Genomic DNA, 14,896 nt, shown 5'->3' on the forward strand with positions numbered 1-14,896 from the left:
TCCTTTTACTTTATATAGTTGACAAGAGACACTTATTCCAAAGAACTATGCCCCTACCAGTACCTCTGCTGCCAAATGTTTTCTGTCATTCAGATGAAACAACTGGGTTACATGGTCTGGCAGGAAGACCAGGAAGTACCGTCAAGTGTAGAGAGAGCAAAAAGTAGGAGTAGGCCTGTGGGTTGATGATATTTTTGTTGTCTTTGCAGGTGATTAGCAAGTACAAAATGCAGAGCCAGCCCTTAGGAGTGTGCCTGATTATAGATTGTATTGGGAATGATGCAGGTAAGTGTTGGAGAAAATTGAATTTATCTATACTATCAGCTTTCCCCCACAATCTCGTTTCTTCTAAATGAGTTGGACTACAGCACCCAACCCCCATTTCTTTACATAAAGTAACTTGCTGCCTGATTCACTCTTGTTGAGGACACAATCACCCAGTATATCATGAGAGGCAGCAGGAACTTTTAATACCCCTTTCTGTGAGCCAGGAAGATGAGTGTATTTGGTGTGTGTGTTATTTTTTTTTTGTTAAACTTTAACAACGTTTTCTTGTATACACACAAAGAGGGGAAAATGGAAACTGGGTACAAAAGAAAAGGAAAATAAATAAATAAATAAAAAAAAGGAAGAATGTGGAGAATTGAGTTATTATTAGTAATTTAAATGTGTTGTCGAAGGCTTTCATTTCCAGTATCACTGGGTTGCTGTGAGTTGTCCGGGCTGTAAGGCCATGTTCCAGAAACATTCTGTCTTGACGTTTCTATGGCAAGCATCCTCAGAGGTTGTGAGGTCTGTTGGAAACTAGCCAAGTAGGGTTTACATATCTGTGGAGAGTCCAGGTTGGGAAAAAGAACTCTTGTCTGTTTGAGGCAAGTGTGAATGCTGGCCAGCTTGGAATCTCAACATAGGATTTCCTCAGGCAAGAAGCAGCCAGGCTTTGAATCTGCAATGCTAATCAAACTGGCCAATTGCAACATTCACACTTGCCTCAAGTAGACAAGAGTTCTTTCTCTCACCCTAGACATTTCACAGAAATATAAACCCCACTGGCCTAGTTTCCAACAGACCTCACAAGCTCTGAGGATGCCTGCCATAGATGTTGGCAAAATGTCAGGAGAAAATGCTTCTGGAATATGGTCATACAGCCATATTCCAGAAAACTCACAGTAACCCAGTAATTTAAATCTTTACCAATATCTAATATGTTGCAGAGGAGGCGGGCAAAGGTTGAGGGGATAGGAAAAGAGGCAGTGTACAAAGTTATAATTATTACATCTACTTTTCATCTCTATTGCACGTATATACATTAAAGTATTAAAAGTTCTAGATGTCCTCTATAACAAAGAGAGAAGTGTTATTGTCAAATAATTTAAACCTAGTAGTTGTATCTTCTTACATCTTCTTGTATTATCTCATGTTTTTCTTCTCTTCCAGCTTTTCATCATTATAGTTTTGTTGATTATTCTTGTCAGTTAATTTCTTTTAAATTTTTATCTACTTTTAATCTGTTGGTTGGTTAGTAAGTTAACATTATGTAGATAAAAATTTACTATGTATCACTATCATTCTTTTTCCTCCTTAGCACTACTCAAAGCTTTTATATTTCTATGTAAGCATTTCTAGTCTATTTAAGGGGTATAAACTCATCAATTATCCAAAGACTCTTAAATATGGGATAGATAAGTAATACAAAATGTGTATAAACATTCCACATCTAATTGAAAAGTGCTGATCCATCTATTGTCCAAGGAGCCGCAGTGATGCAATGGGGTAAACCTTTGTGCCGGCTGAACTGCTGACCTGAAGGTTGGGTTGCTGACCTGGAGGTTGGTGGTTCGCTGGGGTGAGCTCCCGTCTGTCAGCTCTAATTTGCGGGGACATGAGAGAAGCCTCCCAGCAGGATGATAACACATCCAGGTATTCCCTGAGCAATGTCTCTGCAGATGACCAATTCTCTCACACCAGTAGCAACTTGCAGTATGTTCTCAAGTCGCTTCTGACACAATTAAAAAAAAATATTGTCCAAGGTTTCTTAAATGTAGGGTAGATAGATAATACAGAATGTATATATGGGCAGTATTCATATTTTTGGTCAACAAATCTTATTGTAGCCATCTTCTTCTAATTCTTTACAAATCCCATATAGAAGAAGATGTGCTTTGATTTCGGTCAAATCCTGAATAGAACCATACTGGTTTTGACAGATGTAGGAGCTGCTCAAACTGAAGTACGTCTCTTCCAAAGCCTGAGATAACTTTACTTGAGCTTTCTTAATTGCTCATTCACATTTTAACTACTTTGTCGATTCACATGTGATAATGAAGGGTTTAAAAATGGGATATTCTTGGGTAAAACAGGCTCTCATCCATATTTGTAACTGCATGTGTGTCACTACAGATCAGGGTTTTATTTTCAGGCTGGCCTATCCAATGTGAAATATTCTCTTGGCTTTGTAGTTAGAGCCTAGGGTTTCTTGTTTTTCTGTCCACATCAGTTTTTTCTGTGTGTTTGAAAGCCTTCCTGAGAGGTTTATTTTCTCTAAAAATAAACAATTCCCTTTTTCTTTCCTTTTGAAAACATATTGTTAGGTCATGCAAATGCAAACCTTTCTAGAGAGTTCATCTTAGATTATCATTTGCATAGTTTTCTTCTTTCTTTGAGAGAATCCCATGAGTCATTTACATAAGCAGAAAAAAAAACCCAATCTCTTGAGGGCTTGAAACATGGCCCTGGAAACACTGGAGTTGCTAAAAATAACAGATGCAGAATAAGGGAGGCTGGGGCTGCTTGGTGCCTTAGGGAGCTTTGGAGCAGAGGGAGAAAGGGAAGGTGGTGAGCTTCTTTCTCTTGTTTTTTGTCTGCAACGACTGTGGAGACAAACATGTTTGTATGCACAGATTGCATATATTGTCAAAAATGTTTCCGTGTGGTTGTTGGAAGAACAGAGCTTACAAAAGTTTGCATTTGCTGACTTGCAGGATCTGTCACTCAGGGGCTTGTGGAGATTGTAAGGGATTATGTCCTAGCTTTTCAAAGCTCTGCACTTGAAGGGACTTCTTCAAAATTCAGTAGGTCAGTTGCATTTTCGTTTGACAGAAAAAGGGTAAAGTCTGGGAAGACAGAGAGGAAGAAAGAATGGGAGAGTGAAGTTCCTCATAACAGAAGCATAATAGCACACCAATGCTAAGAGTTTCATTACTGGGTTTGTCAAGACAAGTGAAGTCTGTAACAGGATGTTACAGCTTTGGGAGCATTTCCTTTTCTACAGGATTCAAAATGTTATCATTTATTCCCTTTCATCATCCTGTTTCTCTTCTCCACTCCCCCAAAGTCAGAAATCATTGTGTACTCACTGAGGATACAGTATTCCCCTTGCATTCTCTGGGAGCTTCTTTCCTCACAATTTTTTCTACTTCTGCAAACTGTGGGGTTCCCCATGGGATCATTGACTAGTTTCTCTTCTCCGTGATAGTGCGGTTTTTTGGTTATTGTGGAAATGGCACCCCGGGAATTGAAATTGGTACAATAGATCTAGTAAAAGGTCCTTTTTGGCCTTTGAACTCCCAGAATCTCCCAGCTGGCATAATCAGTATTGTAGTCTAAAGAAGCAACCATTTTCAAACTGTGCTCTAGTATTAGTGGTAAATAAGACACAAATGGGCTTTATCTCATGATTTTCTGCACTGCTTCAATATTCTTTTGAGAATGGTAGTAAAGAAATAGGGAATAGAACAACCCCTAGATGTGCCTGAGGATGCTGTCATTTTACTGATGCTATTAAAAGCTCCAAACACTTAATGCCTTTCAGATGAGACAGGCTGTTTGTGGACCCTTCAGGTGCTGTTAGACTACATCTCCATTAACTTTTACATCTGCCTGTGCTTTCTACAACTAATGGGAGTAGTGGGCCAAAACATCTAGAGGGCCACATGTTTCACACCTGGATCACGCATAAGAGTGTAATCCAGGGAAGTGTAGGACTCAAGCTCCCATTCAGGAATGTTCAACAGAACAGTAGTATGTTTGGTTTTGCTGTGAGTTTTCTGGGCTATATGGCCATGTTCCAGAAGCATTCTCGCCTGACGTTTCGCCCACATCAATGGCAGGCATCCTCAGAGGTTATGAGGTCTGTTGGAAACTAGGCAAGTAGGGTCATGTGGAATAATTTCAGGGTGGGAGAAAGAACTCTTGTCTGTTTGAGGCAAGTGCGAATGTTGCAATTGGCCACCTTGATTAGCATTGAGTAGCCTTGCTGCTGCAAAGCCACTCAATGAGGATATCTGCATAGAGGTCTGTTGGAAATGAGGCAAGTGGACTGTATATATATTTGTGGAAAGATGTTGAGGGTTGCAGAAAGAACTCTTGTCTGTTTGAGGCAAGTGCGAATGTTGCAATTGGCAAGCTTGACTAGCATTGAGTAAACTTGCAGCTTCAAAGCCTGGCTGCTTCCTGCCTGGGGGAAACCTTTGTTGGGAAGTGGTTAGCTGGTCTTGATTGTTTCATGTCTGGAATTCCCATTTTCTTAATGTTGTTCTTTATTTACTGTCCTGATTTTAGGATTTTTTTTTAATACTGGTAGCCAGATTTTGTTCATTTTCACAGTTTCCTCCTTCCTATTGAAATTGTCCACATGCTTGTGGATTTCAGTGTATCTGTATGTGGATAGATAGATAGTTAAATAAAGGAAGACAATGGAAGAAGTATGAAAAAAATCATTCCTCAGCATGTCTTGCATTGTGTTAATAATCACACAGGTAAAATTATTTTATGTGAAGTTTTATGAAGCAATTTATTTAGATATCAGTCTGCAGTGTTTGTACTGTGCTGCTGCCCCCATTGGGGTGTTTGTGTGAGTGTGTGCATCCATTCACCTTCCAAGTCACTTTCTGATTTATGGTAATCTTATGAATGTTACAGAGTTTTCTTAGGCAAGGACTATTCAGAGGTTGGTTTTACAGTTAATGGGATCAGTATTTGTTGTGCAATATTGCCCTCTGCTGGCTAGGCCCACTGTTGCCTTGGAATGGCAAAACTGAAGAATTTACTTCATTTAGTAGCCAGTAAAACTGGAGACCAGGACAAGACTTTGCCATCTACCCGTCCAGGGAGAATCATCTTAGGAAAAGAAGAGGGTCAACCCACCCCATAGGTTGGGCAGGGCTTGCATTTCTTCATCAGCCTCCCTGCTCCATTCCTTTCTTTTTTGTTTAATGATAGAGGGCAGGGATAATCTTGTAAATGTCAAATCAGTGGATTAATGTTTATGTGTGTGGGGCTAGATGCAGGGAATGCTGTGGATGCCGCATGTCTTGATTTCAGTAAAGCCTTCGACAGGGTCTCCTATGACCTTCTTGCAAGCAGACTAGTCAGATGTGAGCTAGGCAATGCTACTATTATGTGGATCTGTAATTGGCTAAGCAACCAAACCCAGAGGGTGCTCACCAATAATTCCTCTTCATCCTGGAAAGAAGTTACTAGTGGAGGGCTGCCGAGTTCAGTCCTGAGCCCAGTACTGTGCAACATCTTTATTAATGACTTGGATGAAGGATTAGAGGACATACTACTTTTCAAGTTTGCAGATGACTCTAAATTAGGAGGGATAGCTAATATTCCAGAGGACAGAATCAGAATTCAAAATGTCCTTAACAGATTAGAGAGCTAGGCCAAAACTAACAATGAATTTCAACAAGGAAAAATGTAAGGTGCTACACTTAGGCAGAAAAAATGGAATGCATAGAAACAGAATGGGTGACCTCTGGCTCAACAACAGTCTATGTGAAAAAAATCTTAGAGTCTTCGTAGTCAACAAGTTGAACATGAGCCAACAGTATGATGTAGCAGCTTAAAAAGCCAATGTGATTTTGGGCTGCATCAAAAGCAGTGTAGTGTCTGAATAGAGAGAAGTCATGGTGCCTCTCTGTTCTGCTTTGGTAAAACCTCATTAGGAATACTGTGTTCAATTCTGGGCACCACAGTTCAAAAGAGATATTGACAAGCTAGAATGTGTTCAGAGGAGAGCAACTAAAATGATGAAAGATCTAGAGACGATGCCCTATGAGGAGCCTTTTAAAGAACTGGGTATGTTTAGCCTGCAGAATAGAAGGTTGAGAGGAGACACGATAGTCATGTATAAATATGTGACAGGGTGTCGTGACGAAGAGGGAGCAGGCTTGTTTTCTGCTGCCCTGGAAACTAGAACAATGAGCAATTTCTTCAAATGACAGGAAAGGAGATTCCAGCTGATTATTAGGAAGAACTTCCTGGCTGTAAGAGCTGTTAAACAGTGAGGCTCTCTGCCTCAGTGTGGTGCAGGCTCCTTCTTTAGGGGCTTTTAAACAGAGGCTGGATGGCCATCTGTTGGGGGGGGTACTTTTCCTGCATGGCAGGGGGTTGGACTAGATGACCCATGTGGTCTCTTCCAACTATATTATTTTATGATTCTGTGATTTTAAGACTGTGTTCCTAAAGCCCTGCTACAAGCAAGCTGTGTGCCTGTACTCAGTTTGATGAGTAGACATTCTGTTTCTGTATAAACCAAATCTGCATGTGGAAATAGACCAACCAACCTTTCCTTGTTTGGCTTGCTTTTCATTCTCCAGGAATGCTTGCTGACACCTTCAGGGCACTGCGTTTTGAAGTTCGTTATCACCCCTTCCTGAATGTGGATTCCATGGTGTGTACATTGAACGACGTGGCAAGACTCAAAGAGCACAAAGGCTATGATGCTTTCGTTTGTGTCTTGGTCAGCCGAGGAGACCACCAAGGCATCTCCTGCACAGACCATGTGGTTCCTGGGTTCTCCCTAGAGAGGGTGAAGCACTTTTTCGTTGGAGACAGGTGTCCTCACCTCTTAGGGAAGCCAAAGCTCTTTTTTGTCCAGAACTATGTAGGGGCCAGAAGCTACCAACACAATACCAGCCTGGTTGAGGCAGATGGCAATTTGTCTACTATTCCACAAGTAGCAGACGTCCTTTGGAGCCAGAGTACACTGGATGCATCAGTTTTGGACAGATCCCCAAACTCCTCTTCCTATTACCTGACAGCTCTAGCAACCCTCTTGAGAGATCCACACAAAAGGTAGGTGGTTGTTTTAGATCTGGGTGGGCAACTGAGGAAGGCCTGTCAACCAGTTTTCTGTTCTGTCACCTTCAGGGATGTGCAGACTGAGGGTAAAAAGAAAGAATCATGAAATGAGCAGGAGCCAACTTTTGTTTTTGACAAGCCTCTATTTTGATGTTAAACTGTTCAAAGGGGGCTTGCAAAATGCCTGATTTTTCCTGCAGGTTTTCAGATGAAAGCCAGCAGGAGAGTTAGGTAACTGATCGTTGATAGATCTGGAGGGGTTGGGAGCCAAAAAACCATTATCATTCAGGGCCTACTACAGTGCCAGAGCTACACTCTTCTGTGAGGATGAGGATGATGATGATAACAAAAACTATTGTTGTTGTTTTATTTCTTATTCGCCTCTTTTCGTGGATTGAGGGTTACAGCATAATTAAAACACACAAACATTGTAAAAATTCTATAATTTTATATTCTATAAAGGATACCTTTGTTCTGCAGAGCATGGGAAATGCCCAATGCTTTGAAGTAGTCTGCAAAATCTAGTTACCCAAGAGTTCAAATATCACTTAAAAGCATCATGAATGGGAGAAAATGGATCAGTCAGTGCAGATTTTCATGCAATATGACATTGTACAAGTTTTCTTTGCACAGAATATATATGCACAGAACACATTTCTACCAGATGCATTTCTGTTAGTTTCCCGTCAATAGAGACAGGGGTAACATTGGATGCACACCTGTACAGATTTCCATGTTCTTGGTGAGCACCAATTGTTCCATATCCAAATCCATATATAAAAGCTAATGGTGTGGGGCCTTTCCCTTCATGGGCTTGGCACTGACCCTGTCTTTGCCCTGGAGAGATCTTGTTCCAGGCATGGAATGGAAGCGTTTATGAAAGCACAGATCTCTTTCTCTTCTCACATAGAACGATAGAAACCCAACTATTCTGGCTTTGTGAAGATGAATTTGTCTTCTTTGCCAGAACTGGGGGACCACTGGCCCTCCTGATGTTTTGGATTACAACTCCTACAATCATTAAACATTAGATGCGTTAGGTAGGGGAATTGTAGCCCTCCCAAAATCAACGCATCATTGTAATTTATACTGCTGTTGGGGACCAGGACCATGCCAAATATCCAGCCTTGAAGCTAGGTAACATCCCTATATACATTTTTGTAAGATCATTCTCCTGGAAATGGGTAAACGAAGTTCTCTGTTCTCACTGAAGAGTCGCTGTGCTTTTTTGTTTCAAGAGTTGAAATCATAGACTGAGACTCCAGGAAACCAGGGTTTGAACCCCTGCTCAACCATGTAAAGGCACTGCCTTGATCTTGAGCAACTTCTCAGCCTCACAGGAAGGGAAGGACAAACCCTGTCTGAAGAAATGCCTTGCCAAGAGCATTGCCACATCAGAATTGGCTTGAAGGCATATAATAACAAGCACTGTTGAAAGTAATGGTATCCGCTATTGAATATTGATGATTTGGAAGTTAACCTCTGGAGAGGAATTTTCAGATTTGGAAAAAAAAAATGTTTTTCAAAAGCCTGGAACAGTTCATCTGGAGTTACTTTACAACTTTTTAGTAGATATGTTCTTTTCAATACTGAAAACCTTTACTCTTCTTTTTCACCCACCTCTGCAATTCCTTTTTTGGGCTGCTGTAAGTTTTCTGGGCTGTATAGCCGTGTTCCAGAAGCACTCTCCTGACGCTTTGCCCATATCTATGGCAGGCATCCTCAAAGATTGTGAGATCTGTTGGAAACTAGGCAAGTGAAATTTATATATCTGTGGAATGTCCAGGGTGGGAGAAAGAACTCTTGTCTGTTTGAGGCAAGCGTGAATAATGCAATTGACCACCTTGATTAGCATTGAATTACCTTGCAGCTTCAAAGTCTGGCTGCTTCCTGCCTGGATGAATCTTTTATTGGGAGGTGATTAGCTGGCCCTGATTGTTTCTTGTCTGGAATTCCCGTTTTTGAAAGTTGTTCTTTTTTTCTTTTTTTAGGAACCTGCCTCTGTTGGATATTCTTGTGGAGCTGAACAATAGAGTTTATGAGAGGAACAGGACTAACCCTGCCGAGCAGTATTCACTTGTGTTGAAACACACCCTCAGAAAGAAGCTTTTCCTTTCCAGCAGCTAAACATGCATACCTAACCTGTGATGGGTGTGACCTGAAACAGCCTGTTTTGTTAAGAAACATGTGCTTTTTAAAAGCTTTAACTCAACTCAAGTTTCAGACAGAGGCCTTAGGGACACAACTGATTAACATCTAGCACATCATCAAATATATGTGTATGTGCATACACACCACACGCACATCTTTCTAAGTCCTGAGAGGATGTGAGATCAAGTGTAGTCACACACGAGGCCCCGCACAGATGGGTCCAGCAGACAGAAGGAGATTTTGGCTACCATCAGCCCCATATTGCTGCTTGTTTAGATAGCAGGCGCTCTGATAGAAATGCCATTAATGAAAAGGAATGTAGCAAAAGAGGGACATCTTTGAGTTTTGACAACATGAACACTCATTTGATTTTGAAGTCTTACTGTTCACAGGCTTTGAAGGTCGAAGTGCCAGACTTCTCCAAGCTGGTGTCTTCGGGTGCCTTGGATTACTACAGCACCCATAATCCAAGTAGCCACAGGGACTGGGGTGTTGCAATACAATATTTTGGAAGCGCATTAGCTATGGAAAAAGCTGGTTTGGATTCTTATACCAGTTGGGATGGTGTGTATACCTTGCCTAACCCAGTTGCTGAGTTTTAACATATTTCGTGGACTTAATCCTGAGTTCATTCCTCCACCACCATTGGGACTTTTGCAAGATTTACTGAGGGTGTTATTGAAGAGTAATTGTTTCAGTGGCTAGCTCCTCCTATGTCCCTGGGTTCCAATTGTTTTAGTGATGAATTCCACAGAGAGAAGATACACTCTTTCTTATATCCTTTACATTCAGCTTCCTACTAGGCACAGCAATTGAGCCGTCACATACATACAGATAGGCATAGCACAGGCATGGGCAAACTTTGGCCCTCCAGGTGTTTTGAACTGCAACTCCCACAATTCCTAACAGCCTACTGGGCCGAAGTTTGCCCATACCATAGCATCAAAGCACCACTATTCTAGCAGAGTCTGTGTTGCCGTGGGTTCATGACAGTCCAAATAAGCTTACTTAGGAATGCAGGCACATGGCAAGGAATAGGCAATACATTTTTGGGGATGAAAATAACCACCTAATAATAGCTTGAAAAATATAACAAAATGGGATGTTTTACTGCTGGTGATTGCTTGTGTACTAGCAATTAAAGAGACCTTATGTACAGTAATATGTTTTAATGCTTCTCATTTTGCCTAATAAATACTATATATTTTACTTATGGGTATAACTAATACTTTGTGAAGCTTTTTGGTTATTTGTATGTACTGTTTAATTGTTTTGCATTTCCTTCCCGCTCTCACCTTTGGTCTATGCTGTTGTAATCTTAAGCAGGTAAATGTCCAGTTATGAGTTTTCTGTTAAGATGCTAACCAAACCTTGTTCTTTTGCAGATTTCTAAACTAATTCCACTTTTATTCAGTACTATATCATCTTTGTTTTGGAATACAAAAATTAAAAGTAATGCTTCTCTTTTTAAATAAGCATCTATTTCATTTTTAGAGAGAGTTATCACATGCTGCAGCTACAGCTCCCAGACTTACCCAAGAATAAAACTCTGGGCACGATGCTGGGAATGGTAGTTCAGAAAAATAATTTACAAACTAACTTAACAGTAGACACTAGACAGCTAAGTGGTACATAGGGGAATTTGCCTTACATTGGGCTTACATCATTGCTTCACTTACCCCCATGTTTGTCCACATTGATGAACCTCAGATTGTCTAGATGGCATGCATCATGTGCTCCACTGTTTTTTTTTCTTTTTTAGCTATAGCTGTATTCATAAAACTTAATATTAAGTTCTTCAGTGTTTATTTTTAAAAGTTTGTTCTTAAATGGTTGGTCATTGCCAACACAACTAAGGCCAAATGAAGAACGGGATATGTCTTGCACAACTGCCTTGCTCCATCTCCAACTTCCTTGCTGCAGTTACTAATTGCTTAGTTTGCTTTGCTGAAGTTAGGACTTTTTGATCAAAAGTGTATGAAAGCAGCCCCTTAATATTAGTATGGGCAGCCTTCCACATTCACTGGAGTTAGGGACATAGAAACCCCATGAAAGTGGGAAACTTGAACAGAGTTTTCCAAGCATCTCATGTTTGTGACACACTTTTTCTACATTTTGTGACATGTTAATTCAGTTTTCTTAGCAAAACGGAAGTTAACCAACCCTTTATAAGAGATATGGACATTGTAATAACTAAATTATTAGGGATGCAACATACTTCGTGAAAATATTTTTAATTTGTTTTTAATGTCATTTATTGTTACTCCACAAACTCAAGACGTTTCACATTATGTTCATGTGACACACCAACAAGCTGACACACAGTTTGGAAAGCTCTAACCTAGAGATTCACAGAGAGAGCATTTTAATCAAATCCACAAATGATCAAAACTGCTGAAGTTATATCTACAAATGTAGAGGGCCAGCAGTACAGTGTTTTAACAATAACTACACTGCTTTAATAATATAATTATGAAGTCTGGGAATATATATATATAGCTATGGAGTCTGTTGCCCTATATACGCACACCTGTAAAAAGGCGTTTATTTTGTTTATAATGTTCTTTGATTTTGTGAAGACTTTGAAATACAGATTGTTAAAACCTTTGGTATCTTCCAGATTTTCTTAATCTTTTTTGTTTGTTTAACAGACAATCATGTACATAATTAAGAACTGTAAACATAGCAAACATAGGATCAGATTGTAAGGCAACAGTCTTACACATAAAAGAAATGGGATTTGCAAATAAAATAACATATTAAAAGCCTGTGTTGCAATATTTCTAGTGGTTATCACCAGATCCTACTGTTATTACTTGTATGTTTAATGACACATATAAATCAGGGTGGTGAACCTTTGACCCTATCTCAGTCATGAGTAAACTTCGGCCCTCCTAGTGTTTTGGACTTCAACTCCCAGAAATCCGAGCCAGCTAACTAGCTGTTAGGAATTGTGGGAGTTGGAAGTCCAAAATATCTGAAGGGCCAAAATTTGCCCATGCCTGCCATAGCTCTACCTTACGTAGCATGCTCCAAGGATATGGAGGGTCCAAGATTCTTCAACCTGGATTTACAGAGAAATGTGGCCATCTACATGTACATAATATACTACCGTGTTTCCCCGAAAATAAGACAGTGTCTTATATTAATTTTTGCCCCCAAAGATGCGCTAGGTCTTATTTTCAGGGGATGTCTTATTTTTCCATGAAGAATTCACATTTATTGTTGAACAAAAAATGAACATTTATTATATACTGTACAGTAGTTGTCACAAAGCAGCATAACTAGACAAACTGAATCCTATCAAGAATTTCTTGTTACTACCAATATTTCCATGTACAACACTCTATGGTACGTACATTTATCGATCCTGCATGCTCTGGTATTCTTTTCGGTGGGCATGCTTCCAAACAAAAACTTTGCTAGGTCTTACTTTCGGGGGAGGCCTTATATTTAGCAATTCAGAAAACCTTGACTAGGTCTTATTTTCTGGGGATGTCTTATTTTAGGGGAAACAGGGTATTTATCTTTGCTCTGTAAACTAATATTTTCCCCAAGTACCAGAAGTCCCCCAACTTACTTGTACAGAAGCAAGTGGAAGAGGGAGATGAAGCAAAAAAGTACAAACCCTCATAACTATGACTATCCACATCTCAAATTACAGTAGAGTCTCACTTATCCAAGCCATTTTTGTAGTCAATGTTTTCAATATATCGTGATATTTTGGTGCTAAATTCATAAATACAGTAATTACAACATAACATTACTGCGTATTGAACTACTTTTTCTGTCAGATATGTTGTATAACATGTTTTGGTGCTTAATTTGTAAAATCATAACCTAATTTGATGTTTAATAGGCTTTTCCTTAATCTCTCCTTATTATCCAACATATTCGCTTATCCAAGCTTCTGCCGGCCCGTTTAGCTTGGATAAGTGAGACTCTACTGTAATCAATTTTCTTGCTATCACAAGCTTGTTGTATAGTAACGAAGAATATTATCATGTGAACCATCATGACATTAGTATTCTCATTGATGATGCGTGTTTATGTATTTTATATTGTTTTATTGTGATTATTTGGGCTTGGTCCCATGTTAGCTGCCCAAGTCCCTGAGGGGAGATGGAGGCTGGGTATAAAAATAAAATTATCATTATTATAATTCAGTGGTACAGTACAGTATTTTAATCTTGTCTAGTTCCGTCACTGTATATTTTCCTGATCTGTACTGTTTGCTTTCTTTTTATTAAAAAAAAATCTTTCCAGAAGGTGATGTCAAAACAAGTCCATTTGCTTCCCCCCCCCCCCCCCCCCAAAATCAATTTCAAGCTGAGGTCCCAGCCCCTGAAAATCCTGACAATATTTACACTGTAGAATGAATGCAGTTTGAACTGTTGTGTCTCAATGCTGTGGGAGTTCCTAGTTTGGCAAGGTAAAGCACTCTTTGGCAGAGAAGGCTAAAGACCTTGTAAAACTACAGCTCCTATGGTTCCACAGCATTGAGCCATGGCAGTGAAAGTGGAGCCAAACTGCCTTAGGGCCCTTCCACACAGCCATATAACCCAGAATATCAAGGTAGAAAATCCCACAATATCAGCTTTTAACTGGGTTATCTGAGTCCACACTGCCATGTATTCCAGTTCAAAGCTGATATTCAGCTGTGTGGAAGGGACCTTAAACAACCAATACAGATGCACCTTTGGGCTGCCATTCTGACCCCACTTACTTGTGAATCCGGCTTCTGAAGAGGCAGATACAGGATCGCACTGGAAAAGTTTGTAGCTGTTGCTTTTCACCCTGGAGTCTGTTGCCAGGCCCCTTCCACACAGGTGAATAAAATCCCACATAATATGCTTTGAACTGGAATTTATGGCCGTGTGGACTTAGATTCAAAGCAGATATTTTGGAATTTTCTGCCTTGATATTCAGGGTTACATGGCTATATGGAAACGCCTCCACAGTGGAACCAGATGTTTCCAAGGCCCCTTCTACACAGCCATATAAAATTTATTTTTTCTGCTTTGAACTGGATTATATGCCAATGTAGACTAAAATAATTCAGTTCAAAACAGATAATCTGGATTTTACATGGCAGGGCAGAAGGGGCCTAATTTGCCATATAACCCAGTTTATCAACGATAATCCACATCTGCTTTGAACTAGATTGTATGAGTCTACACTGCCAGATAATACAGTTCAAAGCAGATAATCTGGATTTTACATGGCAGTGTAGCAGGGGCATTGGATTTTCAGAGTACACACCGCTGTTAATGAGACAAGATATCTATGCCCCACACCACTGGAGAAATTATATTGTTTAGCTGGTATTGCACCACCTGACATCCACCAGGAAGTAGCAGCCAGCAATGAAAGGACCAAGGCATTGACATATTCGGCCCATCCCCTATTCAGATATAAGCCAGCACGCCAATGCCTTGAATCAAGAAATAATTTTCTAAGTTCTACAGAGATACTTGCAGGAACACCTCAGCAAGCAAGAGTCCAAAAGTGGCAGGCTAAAACCCGGAACCTCAATCAGTGGCTGATGTCAGAAGAGAGACTCCCTCCTGGGCACAGAGAAGACTGGGCAAATTGGAAGGCGCTGAACAGACTCCGCTCTGGCACTAGGAGATGCACAGCCAACCTTAAGAAATGGGGC

The 14,896-nt window shown here is 40.2% G+C and overlaps 1 protein-coding gene across 4 annotated transcripts in view; it reads left to right on the plus strand.

Moving 5' to 3' along the window:
- The window catches only part of cflar (CASP8 and FADD like apoptosis regulator), a 37,859-nt gene extending 24,354 nt beyond the window's left edge, over positions 1–13,505 (plus strand). For all 4 annotated transcript variants that reach the window (XM_062961867.1, XM_062961874.1, XM_008120530.3 and 1 more), the window contains exons 9-11: positions 210–285; positions 6,603–7,080; positions 9,078–13,505. In XM_062961867.1, coding sequence (XP_062817937.1) covers positions 210–285; positions 6,603–7,080; positions 9,078–9,213 — 690 coding nt within the window. In that variant the 3' untranslated portion in view covers positions 9,214–13,505. The remainder of the gene's footprint in view (positions 1–209; positions 286–6,602; positions 7,081–9,077) is intronic.
- Positions 13,506–14,896: the final 1,391 nt, after the last annotated feature.

The sequence above is a fragment of the Anolis carolinensis genome, chromosome 1 (assembly GCF_035594765.1).
Source record: "Anolis carolinensis isolate JA03-04 chromosome 1, rAnoCar3.1.pri, whole genome shotgun sequence".
Lineage (NCBI taxonomy): Eukaryota > Metazoa > Chordata > Lepidosauria > Squamata > Dactyloidae > Anolis > Anolis carolinensis.